General features: G+C 41.0%; 1 protein-coding gene across 1 annotated transcript; it reads right to left on the minus strand.

The window, feature by feature from the left end:
• Positions 1-5,446: 5,446 nt before the first annotated feature.
• On the minus strand, positions 5,447-23,780 carry sptlc2a (serine palmitoyltransferase, long chain base subunit 2a). The gene is made up of 12 exons (XM_036542277.1): positions 23,532-23,780; positions 20,924-21,118; positions 20,243-20,397; positions 19,622-19,770; positions 19,194-19,318; positions 17,727-17,820; positions 15,938-16,043; positions 15,132-15,351; positions 14,677-14,803; positions 8,305-8,440; positions 8,060-8,189; positions 5,447-6,528 (listed from the first exon to the last, which is right to left on the minus strand). The coding sequence occupies exons 1-12, from the start codon at positions 23,673-23,675 to the stop codon at positions 6,409-6,411; spliced, it is 1,701 nt and encodes a 566-aa protein (XP_036398170.1). The 5' UTR covers positions 23,676-23,780; the 3' UTR covers positions 5,447-6,408.
• Between the last annotated feature and the right edge of the window lie 1,277 nt (positions 23,781-25,057).

Genomic DNA, 25,057 nt, shown 5'->3' on the forward strand with positions numbered 1-25,057 from the left:
TTTTCGGATCTCCAGCTTGCATTTGAAGTCTAGAACATCGAATCCTCTCTGCCTCCAGCCCTACGTGACGTTGCGGAGGAGGGTCCCTGATAGACGCACAATGAAAGAATGAATGAGAGACCAAATGAATGAATTACTCACAAGGGAGGCCTTAAAATGGGGACAATGAAAGGATAACATGATAAGGCTGACGGGAGGAGAGCAAATAGAGCAAAACAACGCGGTTAATATTATTCAAGGTTATAGCGCATTCCAAGCGGCGCAAAAAGCTGTGAGAGAATTCATTTTACACGATTTGATGTTAGCGAACCCTACGTGATGGGAAATACATTTGAGATGCAAATTACTAATTAAACATTATATGATTCCCTTGTTTGTATAACCTTTTTAATTAAACTTCACACTTATGTTCGTCTTAAAAATTTAAAATTGCATGGTTGAAACATTCGACAATAAGCACGTTTTATGGTTATGACTACACTAATTTAGTATTTGACGTATGCAAGTGTTTAATAATACGAAGAAAATGGGATACTTTTCGTGGTAAATTGTTGGAACGAAATTAACTATAGACAATGCGTCTTGCTGGTGAGAGGACATCTATGTAGGCCTAATAATACCATCTTTCAGATCTTCTGCATCCTATCGCCCTGTTTGTCTATGTAGACTAAATTCATATCAAAACAGCCTGAATCACAGAGCTCCTAGATCCTAATCCATATTCAAATCAGAACAAGAGAAAAGAGACAAAAACCTGTTGGTTGGTAACCTTAGATCCTTGGGTGAAGGACATTGCATTTAGCATGAAGAACAATGCATGAGATGGTTTTGCCAGATACATGAACTGCAATATTTATGAAAAGTATATTCCTTTAGTTTAGTTCTTTAGTATATTCCTTTTCTCTCATACTTTCTTCTATTTTGTATTTTTATATTTCTTCTGTTTTTATTTATCTCTCTGCTGGTGTGTTGTGTGTCAATTATTTGCACAGTTGGAGCACTCCAATTACATTTCACTGCTGAGATACTCTGTACAACATGCATGTGACAAATAAAGCTACTTCTTCTTCTTCTAAAATATATTGAAGATGTAAGGTGACCTAGCATTGTCTTGCTATAAATGTTAAGAACACTTCCTTCAATTGAAACAATAGCAAGTGATAGCCTTCATTAACATAATCAAGTTGATAGTTCCAACCCTTGGGTTCTAGTTTCTAGATAAAATGTTGTCTTCTCTATCATAGAGCAATAATACCAGAAGAGACATATTGCGCATTGTAAGGCAACTGCTGTCAGACACAAAGCTTGAACCAACACTTCTCAGTAAGCCTGGGAGGTTTTGTATGTTGTAGCAAAAACACAGAAGGGAACTGCAAGACTCCCTGCTCACACCAAGGGCAGAGTCAGCCTCTAACACCAAGACATCGATGAGTGATTTACTTCCCTTAGAGACACTGTCCCAAGACTAGACAACATTTGGGTGCATCTAACAAGCATCCTGGACTCTATTAGATAGAAACATATCAGAGCAATTAGCAAGTCAGCCTTCATAAGGAAAACCTTAAAGCCTGCCCACACGGCCTCTGGATGCCGTAAGCAGGAAAGAAAAAAGAGAATGAGAGTGGACACCAGCATAACACCCAAACAAACTTCATGGTGCTAGCAAAAAGTCTATGAGACTAACTATATGCTAGCCAGCTGGGCAGAGCCTTAGAGAAACATCTATGAGGTTGCCCAGAGCTGGCTTTGAAAATGATGCAATTTGTGAGGAGCACGGGTTGGGAACTAGCTTTCTATCATTCCTCGGGAGCAGAGTAGTTACGGCACAGATGGACAGAATGAATATGAAGTGGGGATGCCTCTCAAATCCCACCGTGAAAGAAAACAGGACCAATAGTTTGATGAAAAGGTTTGAATGAAGGGATGAAACTGAATAGCAAGACCAATCTCATAACTACTCAGAACTGTTGGGTGGCTAAGAGAGCCATAGTGGAATCAGAAAGTGTCTCCATGGTCTAACCATAGCTGTAAGTGGTCAGGTATGTAGTTGATCTCTTATGCTTGCCATTCATACAGCCTAACAGTCCACACTGAGCTCAGAGTTTAGCTAAACATGCAATTGCTGCTTTCAGCTATGTGAGTCTGTGACAGAGTGCTGTCACTACGGTTGAGTATGCGCTCTGACTGCCATACCAACAAGCCTAGCTCTTTGGCGTTACCACCTTGTAGACCCGGGTTCGAGGCCAGGCAGGGTGACTGCTCTCGCCCTTTGCTGCACGTGGTGTCAGAAGTGTGACAGAGTGCTGTCACTACGGTTGAGTATGCGCTCTGACTGCTTTGGTATGGCAAAGTTATGTCAATGTTAGTTGCCAAACATGGATGCAATAAAGAAGGTGAAATCAGTGGGGCAATAAAACCATGACCTGCACTCATATGCAACAGAGAGCCATAGCAATAGAAAAGTTGGTATTAGTGAAAAGGGGTGAAAAGGGGGGCAGGACACCAATGGTTGTCCTTTTATACTTAGCAATTGACTACTTCAGCACCCCCTAGGGATGCAGAAGAGGACAACAGTCTACTCAGGATGTTGAAATGGACAACCAAGAAGACGACAGGCTCTGGTTTTCTGTATATGTATGCAAGACAATTCCACAGTCAGTTCCTAATGCACACTCTCAGAAGGTGCAGAAGGAAAACTCAGGGAAGCTCAGGGAAAACCTTCAGAAAAAAGTACAATGATGCTGAATTCTGAGGGTAACATTACAATGGAGGTTCAACAAGGAACCCAAGTGAATCTCTGCAATATCAGTAGTAGCAAGGCCCATACATGTGTGCTATGTACCAGTGGTATACACACAAATGGAAGCAAGAACAGAGAAGCACCTTGTGTTAGTGTGATCATCAACTGGAAAATACCATCACCTATTATGATGGCAACAACCAATTACGTGTAACAGAATATACAATATTAAGGACAGCAAATTCATCTTGTAGTTGGGAGCAAAATGTGAGTATTAAATTAGAAGTTAATCTACCAAGATTATGTGACACATACTTGATCAAGTCTTAAAAAGAACTGTGATCCATATATGAACAATAATGATTTTTCCTTCAAAAGCTACATCAGTTTCTTTATCTTGTGTATTATTTTATACACAATGGCAGATTAAATATTGTACGTATGTATTATTCAACACATTATCTATATATTAAGTATCACCAATCAATAATCAGCTATCACCCAGATTTGAATAACTGCTGTTAATGTTTATGGTCGTAATCATAGTTGTAATGCAACTCCAACCATCTCCCTTGCCCCTTGTTATAATTTTTTCCATTTCTGACCCACTTCATAACTACATTAGCTCATCTTTGTTTCAGTGTTTATTTGTAATGTTAATATTTGTATCTGGGTTAACAGATGTTTTTGACTTTGTCTAGCTCCACGCTTGTATAAGCACAGCCAGCTTCAGCATGGGATATATAGTGCTGGATATATGATGTGCTCCGTTATGGGTGGGAGTAATTTAGTGCAATGCAGAAAGAACAATTTGATTGCTAATGCAGATGAAAATCTTGAATTTTTGATGTCCAAGGCTATGACCCATCACATATGATGGACAGATGTTGGGTTAAATTTTACAAAGGCCAGCAAAATGATAACATAGTTATGTACTCAAACAGAGGTACATGATATATTTCTTGGAAAATGTGACCACATAATCCTCCACATGAATAGTTTCAGGAGTGCTGAAGCTGGATGCTTTTCACTACAATCATGTTGAGTCTTGTGGATAAAGGAAAAAGTGAGAACAAGTGCCAAATTAATGTGATGAGAGACCCCTAGCCAGAGCTGAAATGGAAAAACTGAATACAGTGAAGACTTCATCATACACTAAAATTATGCTTTGTACTGTAAAATTGTTTATTTAAACAGTGTCAACAAATCAGTTGAAGGCAAACCAAAAGATTTTTTTCCAAAATTAATCATATACAGATAGATTATAGTAGTCAACATAGCCCCATAGTTCAGCTATACAATATAATGAAACAGATATAAAAAGATTTTGTGTGAGCAATATGTATATTAATATTAATGAAGTGTTCTGTGGTTCATTGACTCGTGAGATAAAATAGCATTGCTCTGAGAAAAGATTAAAAAAAACAGTCATTATTGGTTTGCCCCACAAATTACTTCGATAATATAATACTGGTCTGATGTGAAAAAAGCATTAGGTACACAAAATTCTTTTCAATCATTACATTTTAATGTTCTTAAGGAGGAAGTGAAACATGACAAACTGAGGTGATTTACCATTATGCAGCAAAGAGTGCACTTTTCTTTGATCCAAAAAGTATACCTTCTCTATGCACTATTGGTAGCAAATCCAAGTTATGTTAGAACACATACATATATTTTCAAAGCAGTCCAATATCCACACCGCTATCTCACTGCACGGTTTCTCTACCAGACCTTCCAGTTTTGACACTAGTTGCATGTTTGTCATTACCATTGTATCCTGCTGTGTGCAAAAAAAAGAAGAAAAATGAAAAAGATATGTGTGTATATATATATATATATATATATTACAAATGTCAGTAGTCACATTTCAACTTTTAAGTGAAAAAGCAACAGAATGACTTGTATCATTCATATTTAAAATAGATATATCTTTGTACATTAAGACAATTAAATTGACTTTAAATTTCTATTTTGATTGGTTATAGCAGTTTACAGTTTTTGCCATTATGGCATTTTAAGATTTTATTCTTATTTATGTTTCTGCATTTTTTTCCTATCCTATGGGAAATGTCCACAGTTTTTACATGGGTACTCATTTTCCTGTCAAAGAGAACAGAAAAAAAAAAAAACATGACCAAACACATTTAACATACTTTGCTGTATCAGGCCGTGAACAGAAGGGAGAAACTGTAACTCAAGACACAAAGCTGGTCATTTAAAAGCCAAATCTGGAATGATTTCTGGTTTTAAGACAAGCCACAAAAACGGAGAAGTGAAGTATGCGTAACTCAGCACCTTTAACTGTAAACTAGCAGCTTCAGTTGACTACATCATACATGCATTTTGACAAACGATCAAAAAAATACTCATCAGTATTTGCACTGAGAGCATGCAGTGTGTAAACACGCATGCACTGTAAGAGCATATTTGGAGCTGCCATTGATATGAAGTCCATTTATTACAAAAAAAAGAAAGACATGAAACTTAATAAATAAATCTGTACATGAAGACACATCATAGGCAAAGTAACCACACATACAGGTAAGCAAATGTATAGAATTTTAAGACCCCCTGAAATTAATGAAGTCAATGCACATTCCCTCAGAGGTTGGAAAGTATTCAAAAACACCCTTTGTCTTCGGTAATGACAAACAATACTAATACATGGATACTGAATGTTTTAAAAAAAAAAAAACACAGCCGTATAAAAATTAAGACACAGAAGAAAACTCTTCCTGACAGAAGAGGAAGCTTAAGAGTTAATCGCAAGGATTGCACTTTGAACTTATCTGTCCCCTACAGAAATATACTTTATACCACCTTTTCAAAGAAAACAGATCACAGGACAAGATCTTAGCAATTTTCAAAAAGATGTAACTGGAATCATTTGGAAAGCTATTCTGACACTTGCGTATGGCTGTTCACAAGGTTCACAGAGAAGTCTATTGCCTTGACATTACCCTATGTAAAGTAACCCTAGGTAAAATGAATACTTTGGTAAAGCAAGGAAGATAATGCCTTGGTTCAAGTAAGACAATGGTCCTGGCAGAAAGTCAGAAGTGCATATAAAACACAACTATAACAAAAACAAACCCCAAAGCTAAAACTACTGGCAATCTGATATCTGATATAACATACAAGCACATTTGCATTCATTTGGAGAAAGAAAAACCTTAATCTATTTTTTTGATCGAGGGGGACCTCAGCTAATAGTAATTTCAACATGGATGTGTTTCAAGTTTGTTTCAATTATAAAAATAGTTTTGCAGTCATTTTTGCCTTTTCTGATTTTTTTTTTTTTTTTCATAAATCTCAGCCGAGGAGGTTCCAAAATGTTCATATTGCACAAAAGAGTTTGCGTCATCAAATAAGATATGGTATTAACAGAATAGCATTCAAACAGACTGACCAGATGTCAGCTGAAGAAATTTTCCAAAAAAAAAAAACCTGAACGCCACAATAAGTTAAGAACAAAACCCAACACTACGCCTCAGACGAAAATCAAAAAAGTTAAAACCGTTTTTCTGCCTGGACACTTCTGTGCCATCAGGAGCTCCATGTGTTAAAATAAGGAGGATGAAAGGGGCTTATATATTAAGTGGTTCTGTGACTTTTCACTGAGTGCTTCAGACGAGCAGTGCACATTTGGTTGGTGTGGAAGACATTCAATCTTCGCTCTCTTCGTATGTGGTCTCATCAAAGGGCCGGTCCAGCGAGGGAAGTATTCTGTGTCGGGAATACTTCAGCTGCAATAAGTCACCCACCTCGCTGATCACGCTTAATGCCTGCGAACAGACAGAACACAAAGGTCAGGCCCGACCGCAACGGCCAGTAACGCAGAATCAGCTGTGGTGGCAGGGTGAGATGGGAAAAGCAAAACACTCGAATCTGCGTACCAATTATGGACATGGTAAAAGAAGACAGTTCTAATTTTGGCCATTTTAAAACTGCACTGAAGGCCACTGATGTCTTATGCCGCTAATTTCTAATCATGTAACTATATACAGCTCAACAGTGAATGCAAGGGAAAGATGTCATTAATAGACAATTAATCATGGAAGGATAATGCACATCTACAGTATAGGATCAGATCAGGGGCCATAAGTGCATACCTCATCATGTGTTTTGAGTGCTCGAAACAAAGCCGGTATGTAGGACAGACGCAGCTAACGAAGCTGACAGATAAGGATCACCAACACGTTTCAATAAAACGCACGAAAGACGTGCCTCATCAACACAAGTGCTCTACAACCGCAGCTTTTGAAAAGGCACAGCGTGCTGCAATAAAAAAGTGGGCAAACCAAAGTCAAGTGAAACCATTCTCCTTCAGCAATAGAGGACACCTTTCTGTATTGTGTTACTGCCAGCCATGTGGAAGCAATTTGCCTTTTTTCTTTGCCGCGTTTTTTCTTTTTTTTTTTTTTGAAAGCCCTGAATAAAATGTTAACCATTTCATGAACATGTGCGTGAAGAGGGGACTTACTCAAAATAAGAAAAATGTGGGGCTTCATATGAAGACTCGTACAACAAAGGCGATTCTATTGCGGCACAGGGCTTTGTGGGTAAAAAAAAAGAAAAAAACCCAATATACTTTTCAGCACGGCAAAATCAAGTGTCCCTTGGGGAAGCAGATTAGATGCTCTTTGATCTCCTGCCAAATGCAGAGCAACATGGAAGTCCTGCTTACGTACGGCCCTTGCCTAACACGTGGAGCGGGGCGCTTGCTTCTTAAATTCATTCATGTCATATGTCGCCTTCCCAACTTAGAAGGGCTGCATTCACACTCCTACATGCTTTATTACAGACTTCCCAAACCGGGCTGTAAAATCATAAAAATACACACGCACGTGGCCTAATTGAAAGACTGGGGTTGAAAGCCTGCGCTTCGAAACGGAGTGTTTCATTAAGAGCAAGAACCACGTTGCTCGCTTCGTTCTAATGACCTCAGTGCTGTGAAAAAGTCCTCAGCTGCTCAGTGCATAATTATTGCACTTATCCTCACTTAACCTGCTGATGCAGTTAGCCTCATTTTAGCTAGCAAATTAGGTTTTAACAAGTGATGTGTTTATTTTACGGTTAGCGCTTTAGCTATGGGTCAGCCAGCTTCCATCGCACATTTTGCGGTGTGATGAGAGAGAAAGGCAGTGAAATGTTTTAAAATACACACAGGGACTTGACAAAGAAGGCAAACAGGAGAAAACGATAAAGGGCCAAACTAATCTTTGGTTTGTTCTTGGAGCACATGCAGATTAGACTGGTCTCATCACAGCACATAGAGGTCAAGGTTCACATGTACAGGGAAGTGAACGGCATTACCATGTCCAGCATCTCTTTGGTATGTGCTGCTGAGATGCAGAATCGAGCTCTGGATTCGATGATCGGCGTGGCGGGGAACCCGACCACCACCACACCAATGTTTCTCTTCAGCATCTCCCGCCCAAATGCACTGGAAAAAAACAGAAACTGAAACCTTTGTCATCTATTAACCTGTTGTTTACTTTACATGTAGTATCATGATCATGATATCATGATAGCACTGATGCAAGGACCGACAAACAAACCCGATTTTGGCAGGCATATACAGCATCATAGGCACCACAGGGGAGTCGTCGTTCCCGTAGATGATGAAGCCCATCTCTTGGAGTTTTCTGCGGAAGTATGTTGTGTTTTCTGCCAGCTGCTGGACTCGATCACGACCTGAGAAGAAATGGTTTCAGATGCGCCGAGCAAAATTTTCACCTCCACCTTTGTCAGTGTTTCCCGCCTGTTTTCAGAACCATTGAAAAAGAAAAAAAAAAACAATACTAAAATACTTGACCATTGGAATAAGACATTCTATATAATGGACTGGAAAGAGCGCCCATTTAATCAAGCCTGAGCCAGCTACAAACCTATGAAAGTAATAATAATATGCTGAAGACAGAATGCTGTGTGACAGTTGATCTTCAAAGACCGTAATAACAATACATACACCTCTGCACTTTAGTGTAACTATGGGTAGAGCTTCCTCCTCTCTCAGGCACTAATATCACTTTCGCCTCCAATCCCTCATGGCTTTCACATAGATATTCTCATCGGCTCCCTAAGCAAAGCAGTGCTGCAGGTAATAGCAAGTCACAAGTCTTCACCAACACAGTGAATCAAAAAAGCTATTCACCATGAGGTCTTCTCTTGTGATACCCATTTTACATTTGGAGCCATTTTGCCTCATTGTGGAGCATTTCCACTAAAAGAGGCTGCAAGAAGTGACACAAATACAGCGCTTGGAAGTGCCGTAGATTATGCCTGAAAGCACATGGCTCCGCTCCGTGCTTGAAGGAATTCAGCAACATTTGGCCTGCTGCAGGGTGATCCAATCAAAAGGTTACATTTACAAGTATTGGTTCTCACTTGTCAAACATTCCAAGCATGCTAAAGACTTGCTCAGAGGAATTTCCTTTTCCTTTACGAATTTCTCACCCCATGTTGTTCAGACATTTGATGTCAGCTTCATACCAATCCCTGCGATTTTTGGCACAATGCGCCGTGAGACAAGAGGTCCGGCCGTCAAGCTGTTCTGCGGTCACAAATTCCATTCAACTAATACAAATGCAGCCTCAATTACGAGTGTTTCCATTCAATATTTTCAGCAGTAAAATATAAACATCTGGCACTCCGCATGCAGGTTTTGTTTTACAATATGTAGCTGTTCCTGAAACTAGAGTAGAAAGAAAGCAGTAATCATTGGGCGAGGGAAAAAAAGGGCCCTTGGCTTAGCTGAACGAAAGCGCAACGTGACGGGCAATCGGACGAGACACGTGCGGGTTATCCGACGTGCTCTCGTGAACAGCAACTTGACTGGCTGTGAAATCGGAATCTTCCAGCGATCCCCCCATGTAAATTGGCTACTGACAGATAAAGCGGACTGCACAAGTCATGACCGGGTCATCCCTTCTGCGGCTGAAAAGTAACCCTCCGCAATGTGTAATCTTAAACACTTGGTTTCACTTCTGAGCTCTTCACAGTCAAGCGGCGAAACCAAGCCCCCCACAACAAACATCCCCCCAAAACTGTGCACGTTTGAAAAGTGACAGCCAAGGACTGTGACAAGTTACAATGATGCATGACCAATTTCCAGAAAAAGTAGACATGTATTTTTTACTTAACACATGGGAACAAATTCAACAAGTTCTGTACCAAGGCAAAGTAGCAGTTATTTCACAGAATTCATGAATGGGAGTATAAAGTTAACCCCAAAGGAAAAAAAAAATTTGAGCCACAAAAATACTCTATATGTCCTCACCAGTTACAGTTTACCCAAACGCAATTAACACTGAAATATACTGAAATAGGCAACAGCAATATTAAAATGATAACTCAGTCTGGACTTCAAATTTGCCTAATGAGTAGGAGGGAACACTTCTGTACCGGTCACTGGTATTTATTTGACAGACAGATTCCAGTTTGAATGGCTGTTTTCCTGTGACTAGCACAAGAGAGGACAGTTGGACAACGTGCAGTCTAAATCTTCTGAGAAGTGGAAAAACAAAAGGTGCTTCCTTCCAAGTTCAGCCCGGTATCATAAGCCACAAGCACAAATGTATTAAATGCTGGCGTGCATCTGAAAGCAATAAAGTTTTAGGTTAACTCGAACTCCCCACTTCAAGCCATTCAGTCAATGTGCATGTTCTTCTTGGGAAAGGGTGCCTCAAAAAGTAAATTTTTCTGGGGTACACTTTCAGCAGCTAGTTTCACAATACACATTCTTAACTCCTTCCAGACACTAACTGGAGATTTGGAGTGAAAAAGGCGGCTTAAAGAGCTTCCAGATGTGGGAGCTGTATTCCTTTCAAATGAAAGTTTCTCCTCACTTCCTTTTCATCTAGTGGGAGATAATTACAAACGCCCCGTGCCGAGTATTGGGCTTCTGACGAGGGGGACGCCCCCACGCGGGTCCCGGGCCTGAGAGGGGAAGGGCAGGAAGCAGGGTGGCAGTTGTACGGCTGAAATTAATTGTGAGACTATTCATCTTTCTGATTCATTTGCCATGTTTGTGACACATGTTCAAACAATCTCCGTAGAATGGATGAATCTCCTCCTGCTTTTAAGCTCCTCCATGATCCGACAGTTGAAACCAGGAAATTCACACATTCGCGGAAATCTTAGAGCACTACTTCCAGATAACATGACACTTACCTAAAGAGCTTATTCAACCCTAAATGTCCAGCAAAAATGTATACTGATACAAAAAAAGAAGAAAACAAAGAATTTCAAAAAAAATAAGTAAAGTAGATTCAAGTTAACGTTTCACTTTGCTGTATGAAACACTGTTTTGCTGCAGAGCCTGCAAAGTTTCATAAAACACAAAGGCATAAGAATGGAAAGCATAAATAGTAAATAGTGCATTTAGCTCTATGACTCTAATGGACCATTCCTCTGAAAGAGCGTGTCAGGCATCTCTGGGCAGTACCGGGGAGGGGATGTGTCTGTGCATAGAGTAAGACAGTACCTCCCAGGTCCTTAAGGGGGGGGGAGGGGTGTTCATGGACAAACACACTTTAACACCTAAAACATGTGTAGCTGCGCACCAGGCCAGCAGAAGTCAACACCTCAGACAGAGATGGATGGCCTTGGTTTGCGGAGCCTGTCTGAGCATACACTGTGAAACGACGCAATCAAGAACGCCGACAAGCACTCCTCGCTAAACAACTCCATTCTCCTTGTCCCAGAGAATGACAAACACTGTTTACTACAACCGAGGGGGGACCGGTGTCAGTGTTTGAATGGGTTTTACGAGTGTGCCTGGCTCCTTACAAACACGCTCCATTGTATCCATTTGTTTGTATCAAATGACTGGGGAAAAAAAATTGGGAAACGGCTCTCACGACAGATGCCTTCAAGACATTTCGGTTTCTGCAACACCAGACAAAGCCCTTGGTTTGACAAAGCGCCAGGCTTGGGTCTGAGGTTTGCCTTCCTGATCCGAGAACTTACTTAAAGTCAGCCCTGTAAGACCGCCGGACTTAACCGTATTTCCTGCATCTGTTGTCACTAACCACGCACATGGTTACAGCACGAGGGACGCCTTACACCCCACTAGCTGCATGTGGTAACTTTCACATGCAGGACAATCCGAAACAGGAACCGCCTTACAAAGAATGACCCTACGGTTTGTGCAATCACAGTCTTTAATAAATCACAGTGCGAACGTTTCGCAGTTTCCTCAGGCTCCAAAGACCGTACAGTCAAAGGTTTGTTATCAGTGGGTTACGGTGACAAATTGTAATGTTTGACTTGGATGAAGAACTGAAAACGAGGTGCCATAAAAAAACGGTCACAGTGTGTAAGATGTGTTTATAATCTGTTTTACGCAGAAGGTACAGGGGTCAGGTGCGGCGCGCAAAGTCAAAACAACCCGGGAACTTGAATCAAATCTGCTTACAGTAGATAAAAGAAAACAGTTAACTGGGCAATATCACTTTCCCAAAGTGTGAAATGAGTTATCCAAGGAAGAAAAATGTTTTTGGGGGAGAAGAGAAACTCTTTTTTTTGATAGCCCCAGACTGGTTTTAATTTCATATTTAATTTCACGAGAAATTTTTCTGGACGTGCTGCAAGGTATACCTCAACTCAGCTTCAGTGCAATGGGTCAAAATTCTCCACCCAACTTTTTTTTCTTGATCAAAAAAAAGTAACAATAATAATAATAATATAAATTACTGCTGGACTCAAGAAGGAGAAAATAAATGAAGAGAGCAATAAATTACTGTGAAACACAAAACTACAGAGTACGCAAGCGGCCACACCTTTCCATTTAAGGACGCAAAACAACACTCACATAAAGCCGGTCAAGCATCCAAATGGCTCTGGCTGCATTTGAACAGGGATAAAACAATGTAGCTCAAACAAAGCTTGGCTTCCTTTTGCCCTGAGTGTAAAACAACATAGACACAAGTGGGGTCTGAAAAGGTGTCAGCTCCCTGGGGAACAGACAGGAAATGCGGTCTTTACGGCCCTCCACTTGATTCCTTTTGCTTTGTGTACCCTGTTTTACCAGGTGGCCAATAACGGCCAAAGCCCTTAACTTGCCGCAAATGACCCAATTCTCACTTGTAACTCAGCGTTCATTTATCATATAATTAGCACCACGTTACGTAAAACTATGTATGGGCACTTCCATTTACAAACTTTCAAACTGTTATCACAAGTGGTGCGCGCTTCACTTCTCTGCAATTTGCACGACCGAACACCCTTGACAAAGTGAATCTCGAGGGACTCACTGTTTTCTGGTGGAAAACAGAATAATACCGTCCTGTGTTTGATATGATCTGAAGTTACACTGACGCTCAAACAAAGTCCATCTTAATCCACGTTCTGCAGGAAGCGTTCTTAAAGCGACGACACATATGCATGAGATCTCCTACTGCGTGGGTCAACTTGGTTGCCACTCAGGCTAAGTGGGCAGGGACATGGCTAGTTTCATGCGCCCTCACTCCAAAGGACACAGACACCTTCTGTGCCAGTCACTTTACTGCAGCTAGCAACCGATGGCGAGAGTGTCAGGGATCTTAAATAAACCCCGCTGTCCAAAAAAAAAAAGAATGAATAACGGGCCAAAAAGTTGGGAACAACGTTCCTTTGTCTGGCGGGCTTAATCCGAGCGTGAGGGGGGGGAGACGTGAACACCTCCGATGAGGCCGACTTACACGCCTATTACTCACGGCCAGCGCCTTACTCCTTTCACCTGGGGCGGACACGCCACGGTCCGCTGTTTGTTGTAGCTGTCCTCAGAAGATTGAGTGGCGTGGAGGGGGTGGGGGAGGAGGATTTGGAGAGCCTCAACAAAGGGCCCCCGATTACAGTGCCGCTCCGGATAATTGTTAACACATTTCCCAGGTTTACGCATACTGCTAAATATTTTACCTGGACCGGGGATGTACATCTGTGTAACCAATCAGTCTAATTTAACGTGCAATGGCAAAATACAGTGGAAAAAAACACAGTGAAATACCTTTCCTTTGCGTTCAGCAGCATATGTTCAACGATTACCTAAAATCGGGGCCTACTGTCTATTCAGTGAGCTGATCCTAATCTCATATCTAAAAAAGTCAGCACAGACGAGCTGATTGTCACAATGAAGGAAATGTATCATTATGTCATTCTGATTGGCTAAGGGCACTTTGCTGAGTTTGTTTTCCTTGTATATGGCAGGTTCATGTTTACAAGGCAAATTGGAGGGTGTGGAGGAACACTACAGCCAGCATTTACTGCACAGCTGGTTAATGACACAGGTATGCCTGACGTCAGCCAGGGGCTGGAGCAGAAACATCCTTAAAAGAGGTCTTATCCTCATCTTCCGGCCTGATAAGGATCAGCCGCGCCGCACATTGTAGGGGAAAATGATAGCGGTTTCTGAGAGAGCCTAGGAGCACGGACATACAGAAGCTGCAGGTAGCAGCATTTTGGTTCAATGTCTCTTTCAGACATCATATGCTTTAAGGAGGAATGTTTTCATTTCAGTTCATTGCAAATTACTAGTCTTGTTTCAAAGACTGTCTGATGTCTTTCACTGGACATAAAACAGCCAAATATAATACACAGTAAATGTGTGTTGTTCAGTTGTTTAAAAGGGAGTTACATCTGCTGAAATGAGTCATTTAACTCACTGTGCATGCTAGCATTCTATTCATCAGAAGACAATGACAGTCCAGAGATCAAAAAACAAAGCAGCATTGTTTCTTTTTACCTTTCAAGTGAAACCTTTTAAGACTAAGTCGACAGGCTGTTACAGCACTGACGTTGCCTTCCAAATGCTTTAAAGACCTATACTGCCACCTTGTGGTAGCATTACATCACTTGTATTGCCTCCTTTTTGACACTCTACAAGTGACTTCAACTCATATTAGTCACAAAAAGGTACAAACAAATTTAAACAAGCTTATTTTCAATCTCACCAATAGTGGTTCCATCCTCTCCCATAATGCACTTCATAGAAGTGATGATTTGTTCCACCACAGGGGGTGACATGGACGTGGCATAGACAGCACTGTGAGAATGTGTGCGGAGATAATCTATGAGCTCCTGGAGAGAGAACAGACACAATTAACAGAACAGACTTAAATATCAGTTTTCACATACAGTTCATCTCAAAGTACCTTCACATGAGGTTTTCTTGCTCCTTTTTATAAAGGATACTCGATGCCAGCATAAAACTGTCTGGCGCCATCTAGAGTTTAACCACTGCATGGACAAATTATTCATTGGATACAAATACAAGACAATCAAAATGTGTTTTAGTATTTAAGAACAGAAGCAGAGTGAGTTTTGGAGGTATTAACTGCTGTACTGGCATCAAAACAGTAAATAATAATAGTTAAGTTCATGTGTAATTTGGACAGGACAGCTTTACCTTCTTCCCTCCAATGTATCCTCCCGCTGCCCCAAAGCTCTTGGTAAAGGTCCCCATCATAATGTCCACATCCCTGGAGTCCAGCCCGAAGTAGTCCACCACCCCTCTCCCATTGGGACCCAGCGCTCCGATGCTGTGCGCCTCGTCCAGGTACAGGTAGGCTTTGTACTTCTTCTTCAGAGCAATGACTTCAGGAAGCCGAACAATGGAGCCCTCCATGCTGGGGACGGGGGTTACAAGAAGTTATAGCACAACAGTTAGGAGTCAGTTCTGTTGTGGGGTGGGCATGGGAGGGTGTGGGGGCAAAGCAAAAAAAAAATTTTTTCCACAATGTCACAGGATATGCAGGCACTTTCAGCAGACTCAAGACCAAAGCATATATAGTACCAGTCAAAAGTTTGGAAACACTTTGCTTCATTTTCACCATTTTCCACATTTTAGAATAACAGTAAAACTATGAAATAACACAAATAGAATTCGGCAATGACCAAAAATGTATTATGAATAAATCAAAACACTTATATTTAAAAAATCCTGTATTTTAGATTCTTCAGAATAGCCAAAAATATCTTCTAAAATTAAAGATTTTTTTTTAAGAAATCTATGCATAGGCATCAACTTCACTATTCATATTTGTCTAAGAAACAAATTTCAAGCATTTGAGCATAAGTCTAGATCAAAATGTCTTTGAATGTATGTTTCCTAATGCATGTTTCTTAATCAGGTGTGTCCAAACCTTTGCCTTGTACTGTACATGCAATCTGGGCTGGCTCTGTGCGAGGCTGCACTACACCCACTCATCATACCTGTAGATGCCCTCTACCAGGATGAGGATCTTCTTCCAGGGCCGGTGAGTGCGCGGCTGCCCGTGAACGATAGCATCTCTCAGGAGCTTCTCCAAACTCTGCATATCTGAAACAAACCACAATCTCAATTTCAGCTGTACTCAAGATACATGGCAGGACACGGGTGTTAAGCTGTCTGAAAAAACAAGGTGTCTAACCTGTACACTGGCCCAATGTCAATATTCCATATTTGAGATGGAGTTCATATTTGTGTTATACAAATAAACACGTCTATATTAAACAAGTCTTTTATGGTCATTGTGGGGAGGGAAAGTGTCATTTTTCATCACAGGCTGATGAATCTCTGTGTTGGGCAGCACAAGTTTGTCCATTCACAGCTATATCTCAGACACTGTGTAAAGTGATGTAATGATTTGAATATATGTGTAGGACTCACAGTATTTGTTTTGTGTAACAGGCCAAAATCTCAAGACCTTATTGGGGATTTGCCTTTCCAACTCAGGTTTCTGATTTTTGTTTACATTATGAGCATGTCTTTAAACTATCCATATAAGCTTACACAGCTGGTGCAGTCATACATTACAATAATAATGGCATTATTTTATAATCTAGACATCTGCAGCTCCAGAGCACTGATACCATGAAGCCGGAGTTCATCTGAGTTCACAGAGTGAAAAACATTATTTATATTACATTTTGCTTAGCAGGTACTCTTATCCAGGGAGACTTACAAAGCTTACAGTTTTTTCTACATGCATCCATTTATAAAGCAAAATGTTTACTGAGGCAATTCAGGTTAAGTACCTTGCCCAAGGGTATAACAACAGTGGTCCACCTGGGAATCAAACTGGCAGCCATTGGTTTCCCAGCTCCTTACCAGCACACCACAGTGCTTCGCTCAACCACACACACTCCTTGTGGCCACACATTAGTTATGCAGGCACAGAGCTCAAAGCGCATAAACGCAGGCAAAACTTGCAGGAGTTCTTAATCGAAGCATTTTATTATGCGTTGCATTATGATGTATTTTTATTGCAAATGATGCGTTAAAATGCACAATTTACAAAATCTGTATGGATAACAATGATATAAGTGATCAATCTTGTACTGAAAAAAACCTGTATTCAGGGCTTATATTCAGAAGTATATTCAAGTATATTCAAAGCCAGCAGCTTTCAGACATTCTGTGCTCTCACTCTAGTCTGCTGCCAGCTGCTCCCTGTCACTCTAGAGAGCTCTAGTCTTACCCACAACATTTCAGTCAATGCCTAATTAAAATCTGTTATCAATTCCCACTCTCTAGTAAACGCTGTGAATGAAGTAAAGCACATTTTCTCTCTTGCTCATTTTTATTCAGCAACTGGTACACTGGAGAGTTAACAGATTTCAATGCAAACCACATTATACATTTTTTTTGGAAAAGTATTTAGCAAGATGAAGATCTCTCGTATTTCAAATAAAGTCTGGAACTCTGAATGGTGAAATGCATCATGGTACAGAATGCCAGTTTAAAATGAAACAGAAGTGAGTCTTACTGTGTGTATAGCTGTGTATTTACCCATATATTACACACAGCAACACAGAGGTAAGAACCTGCGGCTGTTTCCTTATATTCTGGTATGGATGTGATGTAAATCTCTCAACTGTTTATACAGGTCTTCTTATAAGTGAACAGACAGAGACCAGGTCATCAGATACCAGGTACTGAGAGGATTTGGGAATATTATTTGTTGCTATCCGCCGGTATAAGCAGATGTCAGTGCTGAGTAAACCAGAGTAGCAGACTCACTGTTGTGCTTGAAAACACGGATGGTGGACCCTGAAAGTCTGGCTCCCAGGACCAGAGAGGCGTGGTTCAGCTCATCACTCAAGATCAGACAGCCCTTGGACGCAAGAGGAGGGCGGAACAAGACGTCAATGACATAATGCACTCAGTAGCGTAGCACTGCTTACAGACAGACGGTGTGATGGACAATGCCGCACACGCGGTCCTTCCTGGACTCCTGGACACTGCAGCCAGTGCTTTCACAACTCACCCAACAAAGCTGACGCACACAAGCCAACCCAGTGCACATTACTGTTGTTCACATTGCACAGCTAAATGATATGAACAACTGTTTTGCTCACGTTGGAAAATTATTTGAGTTAGATACAACCAAATTTGAGAATACCCACAAAAAGCCAGTATTTTTACTACATCAACACCAAACCCTAAAAGAATGTTCAGGTTGCTATCCTGGGTCGGTTAAGCCTTTTATATTTCTACAGGGTTGTCATAGCATCACATGGCAGTTGAAATGGAGGATAACCCACCACCATGCGATTGTGGGCTGCATGTGCCCCTGTGCTGATCTGGCCACGGCCATGAGGAAAGAAACTAGGTCATAAGCCAAAACCAAATGCTAAAGGAAATGACCAAATCCACAGAATACGAGCCAGTCAAACTGCAGAACAAGATCCCTTAAATATTTTTCTTCTCTGCCTCAGGTACCCAACATGCACAGCAAGGTTGTTGCAACCAGAGAGAGGTTATGAAATTTATTCTGGGGCTTATATGAGACTTTGATTACTACATAGTTGGTTATAGAACCACAAAAGAACTCGATTATCTAGTTTGCTTAATAAAAAAATATCTCTTTGGTGTGGATTCCAACTTAAGTAAAAGTGACATACACTTACAATATTGCAGTCAATTTACACGTTACTGTATCTCTGAAACACGTAGAAACCTTAGCAGGAACAGAAACCTACAGTATCACACAGGCAGCAGTTGTGGGGGTGTCAATTTAACATCACAATGGAGATTTCTGCCCCTCAGCAGGAAGTTGAGTAAAAATAAAGAAGATAGCCTCATGACTCTCTGGCCACACCATTTCCTGCACAGATTTCGCTCTTATCTACTTCTCTTCTCGTAAGATCTGAGTTCTCGAGGTCATTTGCAGATGCCTCTGTCTCCTAGACAAATGAATGTTTGTGGAGACAGAGTGGGGAGGAAGCTTGTAGGCCAGCCTGCCCTGCCAGGACACAGAGCAAGCTGATGTAAAACATCACGCACATTATGAATACATTACAGCTGACTATGCTTTCACTGACACAGTGATCAAGAAGTGATTCAAGAGAAGTTATAACAACCAATTAGGAGGAAGCCTTACGGCTGTTTTGAAACAGGGCAAAAGCAGAAATAATGATTGGGACATTGGGACAGAGAGAGACGGAGACAGAGGCAGACAAGAGAGATGGGGAGAATCCTTCATACCTTGCCAGTGAGAGCTGGAATGTTCATGGAGTTGGTTGCGAAACCCATGCCAAAGGCCATGGCGGATTCCACTCCCAGGAATTTTGCTACCAACTTCTCCAGTTCTTCATGCCTGTCCAAATTCCCTGAGCACAGAACACAATGTCAAATACCAAAACAAATACAACAGCAAGGTGTTGAGTGTCATTATAAAAACGCACCTAATACAAACTGATTCAGAATCATGTGACGCGCAGTGCACTCAAATAATGTCAGCACCGGGTACTAGGGAACAGACATCAATACTTTGACGTTCGCTGTGCTCATGCACGATCAACATTGGAAATCCAAGGCCACTCATATCAGTCAGTTGTTTTTAATGATATAAATGAATGTCATATTTTGAGGTCCTTCCGTGTTGGTCCTGTGTTGTGGGCGAGATGACCTACCCATCTCTTGCCTAGTGCTGCCCACGCCGACTCCGTACTTTGTGGTCACCTCGGCTGCAGCATCAGCACACACCCCGGTGTTCTCAGCAAAGCCCAGGTAGTTGTAGGAGCCCATATTGATGACATCTTTCACCACTTTCCCTGTGTAGCTAAGAGGAACAAAAATAAAAAATTGCATTGCCAAAACCCAAAATAATAAATACCACAGCTTTTGACACCACTATAACCTTTCAGTCTATACCAGCCTCTCAAGCTGTGCAAGACCCAAGCAGGTTTTTCTTTTAAATCTGTCAAAATATATCATTTTTCATGCAGTTTATTAATGTGTCTGCGTCAACTTGTTGGCGCTTACGTAACATGGTGTGGTCCAGAATCAAATGTCATCCAAAACTGTGACAATACAATAATACACATTTGGACAATTATTGTTAGGTATTAGTTAAATTTAGTATTTTCAGGACTGTTACTAGTGGACCATACTTCCTTTTGCTTCTTAACTGCACCACAACTGCACTTTTATCTTATTTTCTTATTAGCTACTATAAAATTCTGAATATTACAACAAAAAACAGTTGATTTCTGCCACCCTGGTTGCATTCATGAATAGTGGGAGCCACTCACTCAAAAGTCCAGTTGTAGTCACGGGACACTCGCTCCACCAGGTCCACCTTGGCCCCCGGAACACTGCATATGGGTCGGTTCCAGCTGTCCCGAATTCGCATGTATAAATTCCTTGTGTAAAAGTTTTCAAAATCCTGATAAAGTGGCACAAAATCCTGAAGACAAAGACATACAAATGAACTTGGTTAATATCCCACTGCTTAAAGTCCATACCTTCTAAATATCATTTTCCTCAAGAAAACTACTGAATCACTCTTGCCATAAATGGTTTTTTGGAAATATATTCACTTAACTCTCCAGAAAGCGATTTATTAATTTAAAAAGGGTGAATGATTCCATTAGCAACAGGCATTGTTTAAATCTGAGACCAGCAGACAGTCAATTCTGATACAAACACTGAAAAAATTCCATTTAGCTCCCTTTCCATTAAAGCCCGTTTGTCTTTAGATGAAAACTTGGGAGTTTCGGGCAACAGCAAAAGGATATCCTACTACTTCCTTTACAAATATCCACCCCTGTAATTTACCGCATTCAAAACAATGTTTTCACTTTGCAAACGCAGAGTAACTCATAAATGCCTGACTAAGAACAGTGTGCATTCTGTACAGCGGGGCTTCCTTCCTTTTCAAAAAACACTACACTCGAGAAACAAAGTACAAACAAATCAACAAAAAAATGTACCCTTTGTTCCTCTCTTTCTCTGGCAATATGGCACTTTTCGATTTTCCAGTCCCTCAAGAAGTCCCTGAGGTATCCAAAGATTGTAAGGATGCCATAACCCATGTACGTGAGGACAGCAACCAGCATGGGAGTCTCCTCAAATGATTCATTGAAGGGTCTGCTGTACAATCCTCCATTGCAGGCGACATGGTAGACCTACACATTAACAAGACATTAACCATAACACGATAAAGTACTTCACAAAATTAGCTAAAGGGTCAACAAGCAGAAACACAGCACAATGTCATTGACAATATGAAATGCTCTGAACAAGTATAGCAACTGACACCCGAGTCTTTCCATGCAAAGTATCTGAACATTTTGCACTCAGTATAACATTTTTTTTTTGCAAAATCTGACACAGACTGGCCACATACCTTGTACACTATGGAATATCCTACCTGTTTAAAATATGAATCACTAAATCCCTTTTGTGTGACATCTGTTCATTAGACACCCTTATCCAGGGTCACAAGGATTACTGAAACATAACCAGGAGGTTGCTGGTTTAAGTCCTAGATGGACATTGCTGTCATGCTGTTGTGCTCTTGATAAGGTTCTAAACTGACTGTTAAAGTTTACAGTGCACAGCTTTAGGAGTCAATTCTAAATTAAAGAAAGCCTTCTGTCAACTTGATTAAATTTCAACTAGAAAAACGTGTTTGTATCCTACCAGTGACAGCACCTCCTGCCAAAAAAAAAACAAAAAACAAAACCCTGCTGTCAATACCAAACTTCAGGCTTACATTATATGCCTGCATTTTCCTTCATTTGATTTAAAACTCTGTGGTTAACATTGAAACTTGAGTGAGGGATTGACGTAAAACAAAACTGATCACACTTTAGTCATTTGTAATGTAATACCAGATTGGCCCAGGAATTTTACATGGCCCCATTGTCCCAGTTTCCAAATCATGCAAGTCATTCAAAACCTACTACTTTGCAACCTCATGTGACTAGTCATGCCCTACCCTTAAATGCCTTGTTGGCAAACAGTGACCTCCATGTGCAGTACAATCAGCGAGGAGCCAATAGAAAAGCATGAACTTCCCTCTGCTCAGTGAAAGATTAAAGGAGGTGCTCCAACGCTACACTGGAGCTATTAGGGAATACCAAAAAACAAACAAGTACAGTAAGCAGACATTTATGCCCTTTAATTATCCTAATTGTGGATTCTCAGCTGTTCTTTGGTGGACAGCAGCAGTTCAAAGACTCGAGTTTTTTTTTTCTATGGAGGATTCCTCTGGGGTGTGTTAGCTGCATGCTTTCCTTTCCGTGTGATTGACTGGCGGGGGCTGCTAAGACTTCAGCCATGCTGTACAAGTGAAACACAGGCAGGCCGACTCCCCTGACTGCTAAAATGTTTTCTTGATTTCCTGATCTCTTCCTTAAGAGAACACTGGGATTCTGTGAATAACGGCAAAACACCACGCTTCTATCTGGCTATCGTGTAGACTAGTGTAAAAACAAACCAGCTGGCTAACTTTCTCAAGATTCCACTATCCGCTCATATACACATTTCATTGCGACACAAAAACGGGGCCGGTATTTTTTTCTGAAAGCTAACAAGGAGCCAACCAGTTTGCTTACTTGACGGCTATCTATCAGGCTTATCTGAAGCCATTTAGTTAACGTTAGCGAACTATCAGATCGTTCTCAACTTTAACTGCATTACAGTCGTGTCGTTAGCTTTAGCTGGAAAGGCAGCAGTTTTCGGGAAATACCTCTAACATTAGCTAACTGGCTAGCCACAGATCTTGCGAGGGGAAAAGAAACTTCTCTGCTTACCAAAGGCCGATAAGTTTCGGATTCTATCTTATCGGTCGCTAGCTAGCTATACGGTTAGCCATTCATTTCACTTAACCCAAGTTCGTTTACTACAGCGATGTGACTACTCATTCATCAGTTGCTCCACCCTCACGACAAGCTAACCTGTTTGAGAGAGAAGCGTTTGGAGGGCAGGGCTGGTGTCAGAGCAGTTTGAATGAGTTATCCAAACAAACCGGTAATTTCCAGCCTGAAAAAACACACCCATGCTACCACTTGCAAGACAGTGGTGGTAGGTAAACATAACGTGCAGCGGTTAACACCGCAACTTGCCAAAGTACTTCGTCAGCTAATTAACTAATTAGTAAGCTGGCTACCGACATGTACGTTAGCATTTCAAATTAGCTACCAAGGCTGCACATCCCAACCCACTTTGCCCAAAGCACATGTGTTGCTGACTACCAAACTAACCAGGACTCAATGAAGCAGACTGACAGCAGAGTGCAATAACAAGTCAACTAGTCAATTAGTTATCTCGATAAGGTTACCTAATGGATTCCAGATAACTATAGTAAATAACCAAAAACTAATCAAATAGCCTACACTGATGAAAATACGGACATGCTAGCTAGCAAGCAAAGGTTGATCGCTGGCTAACTAGTAAGCTCATATAGGCTTGTCAGATAGCTAGCAATACAATGTGAAATTCTGGTATTCCGGAAATGCACAGCCAGCTAGCCAGATAGTCCCAGCCCTTCCAGATTTCAACCGAAAGCCGTGCCGTTTGACAACAGGGCCTCACCTTCTCGTCGGGATGGCAGTACTTTTGCTGCTGCTGATAGAGGTAATGATTCTTCACCAAGCCATTCCTCCCCGGTTTTATGCCGTTTGTAGCGCGATGACAAACTTCCCCATTCACCGTCTTGTTTGCGGAGCTCTCGGTCATACTGATCAAATAAAAATCCCGCAAAGTTCTACATTAACGTTTGTGTGTGTATGTATGTAAGCAAAGAAAGGAGTCGCACAAACTCGACACCTCCTCCTTAGGTTCAGCGCACAAAAATTCCAGGGCAAAGAAACCTGAAAATCCAGCCCCTTGCAATACCGGAAATAAACGCCCCTGGCAACTGGAAGCGGCCAATGATACGGCCCAGTATCGGCACCGGCAAGAAGAACGGGAGTGGCTTTACTCTCCAGATTCAACAGGGGAGTGGTCCTTCGAAACGTCAGTGGAAATAAACTCTAGTAACCTTTGAATGGGTGTGGACCCCTTTCCAGTATGTGACGTTGGGCTCACCTGGTCCTGCCTGGTGCACCATTGCAAAAGGTTGACCACCATCTGAAAAAGGTTGCGAGATAATTACCTTGAAAAACAAGAGGGAAATAGAAATTTGTGAACGAATATTTTGTTTTGAACAAAATATTTAAGGCCTGTCGTTCAGAAGAAGATGCACTTCTGGAAAAGGTGATGGAAATGGACAAAGCAAAAACAAAAATACAGTCCTCAGTTCTTCATGCAGAATGAGCAATATATGCAAAGATTTCCTTCATTATGCTAAAACTGCTATATTAACCCATCTTGCCATTTTGCCTGCTCCCCTGTCCAGTCAGTAGCTAATAAGACCACCATCATGTTTTTTTTTGCTGTGTAAATGAGAAGATCTGCAACCTCCAAAGAGAGAAAAAAAACATTGATTGATATTATAGAACTATCTGTGTAGCTCCAGTGAGAGAGTGGAAATTTGCACTTACATGGATGAGCGTAAATGAAGGCAGATCAACTTTGTGATGAATTATACATTTTACTGCCCCTTATTGAATAAGAACAGACTACATGCACTAAGTGATACTTTGTATCATAGATTGTGAATATATTGTGAATGTACTGTATATGGTGCTGCTACAGCCCAGGGTCATCTGGATAACACTATATATTATGCTAATTTAAATTCAAGAGCACAAGCAGTAGCACACAAGCTATTTTCATGGCATATGAAAATGCATAAAAATCAAGGAACAAAATCAGGCCATATCTCTCAGATCCAGAAAAGTGCTGATTTTGGTTTAAACATAAATGGATGAACAAACTGAAAATCTGTCTGTCCATTTTTAGTGAGTTGAGGTGTGCCTGTAGTGAAGCCAACAATCTCAAAGTGTAAGCCAGGACTTCACCCTGGACAGAATGCCAGTCCATCTCAGGGCACAAAGGCTACAATCTTGCTGTAGTAATTAACTTACACAACATGTCTTAGGACAATCTGATAGTGGGAGGAAAACAGTGTCGCCAAAAACAACCTACAAGAACACGGGAAGAACGTTCACCCTCCC

Source organism: Megalops cyprinoides, chromosome 12, assembly GCF_013368585.1.
Source record: "Megalops cyprinoides isolate fMegCyp1 chromosome 12, fMegCyp1.pri, whole genome shotgun sequence".
In the NCBI taxonomy this organism is placed as follows: domain Eukaryota; kingdom Metazoa; phylum Chordata; class Actinopteri; order Elopiformes; family Megalopidae; genus Megalops; species Megalops cyprinoides.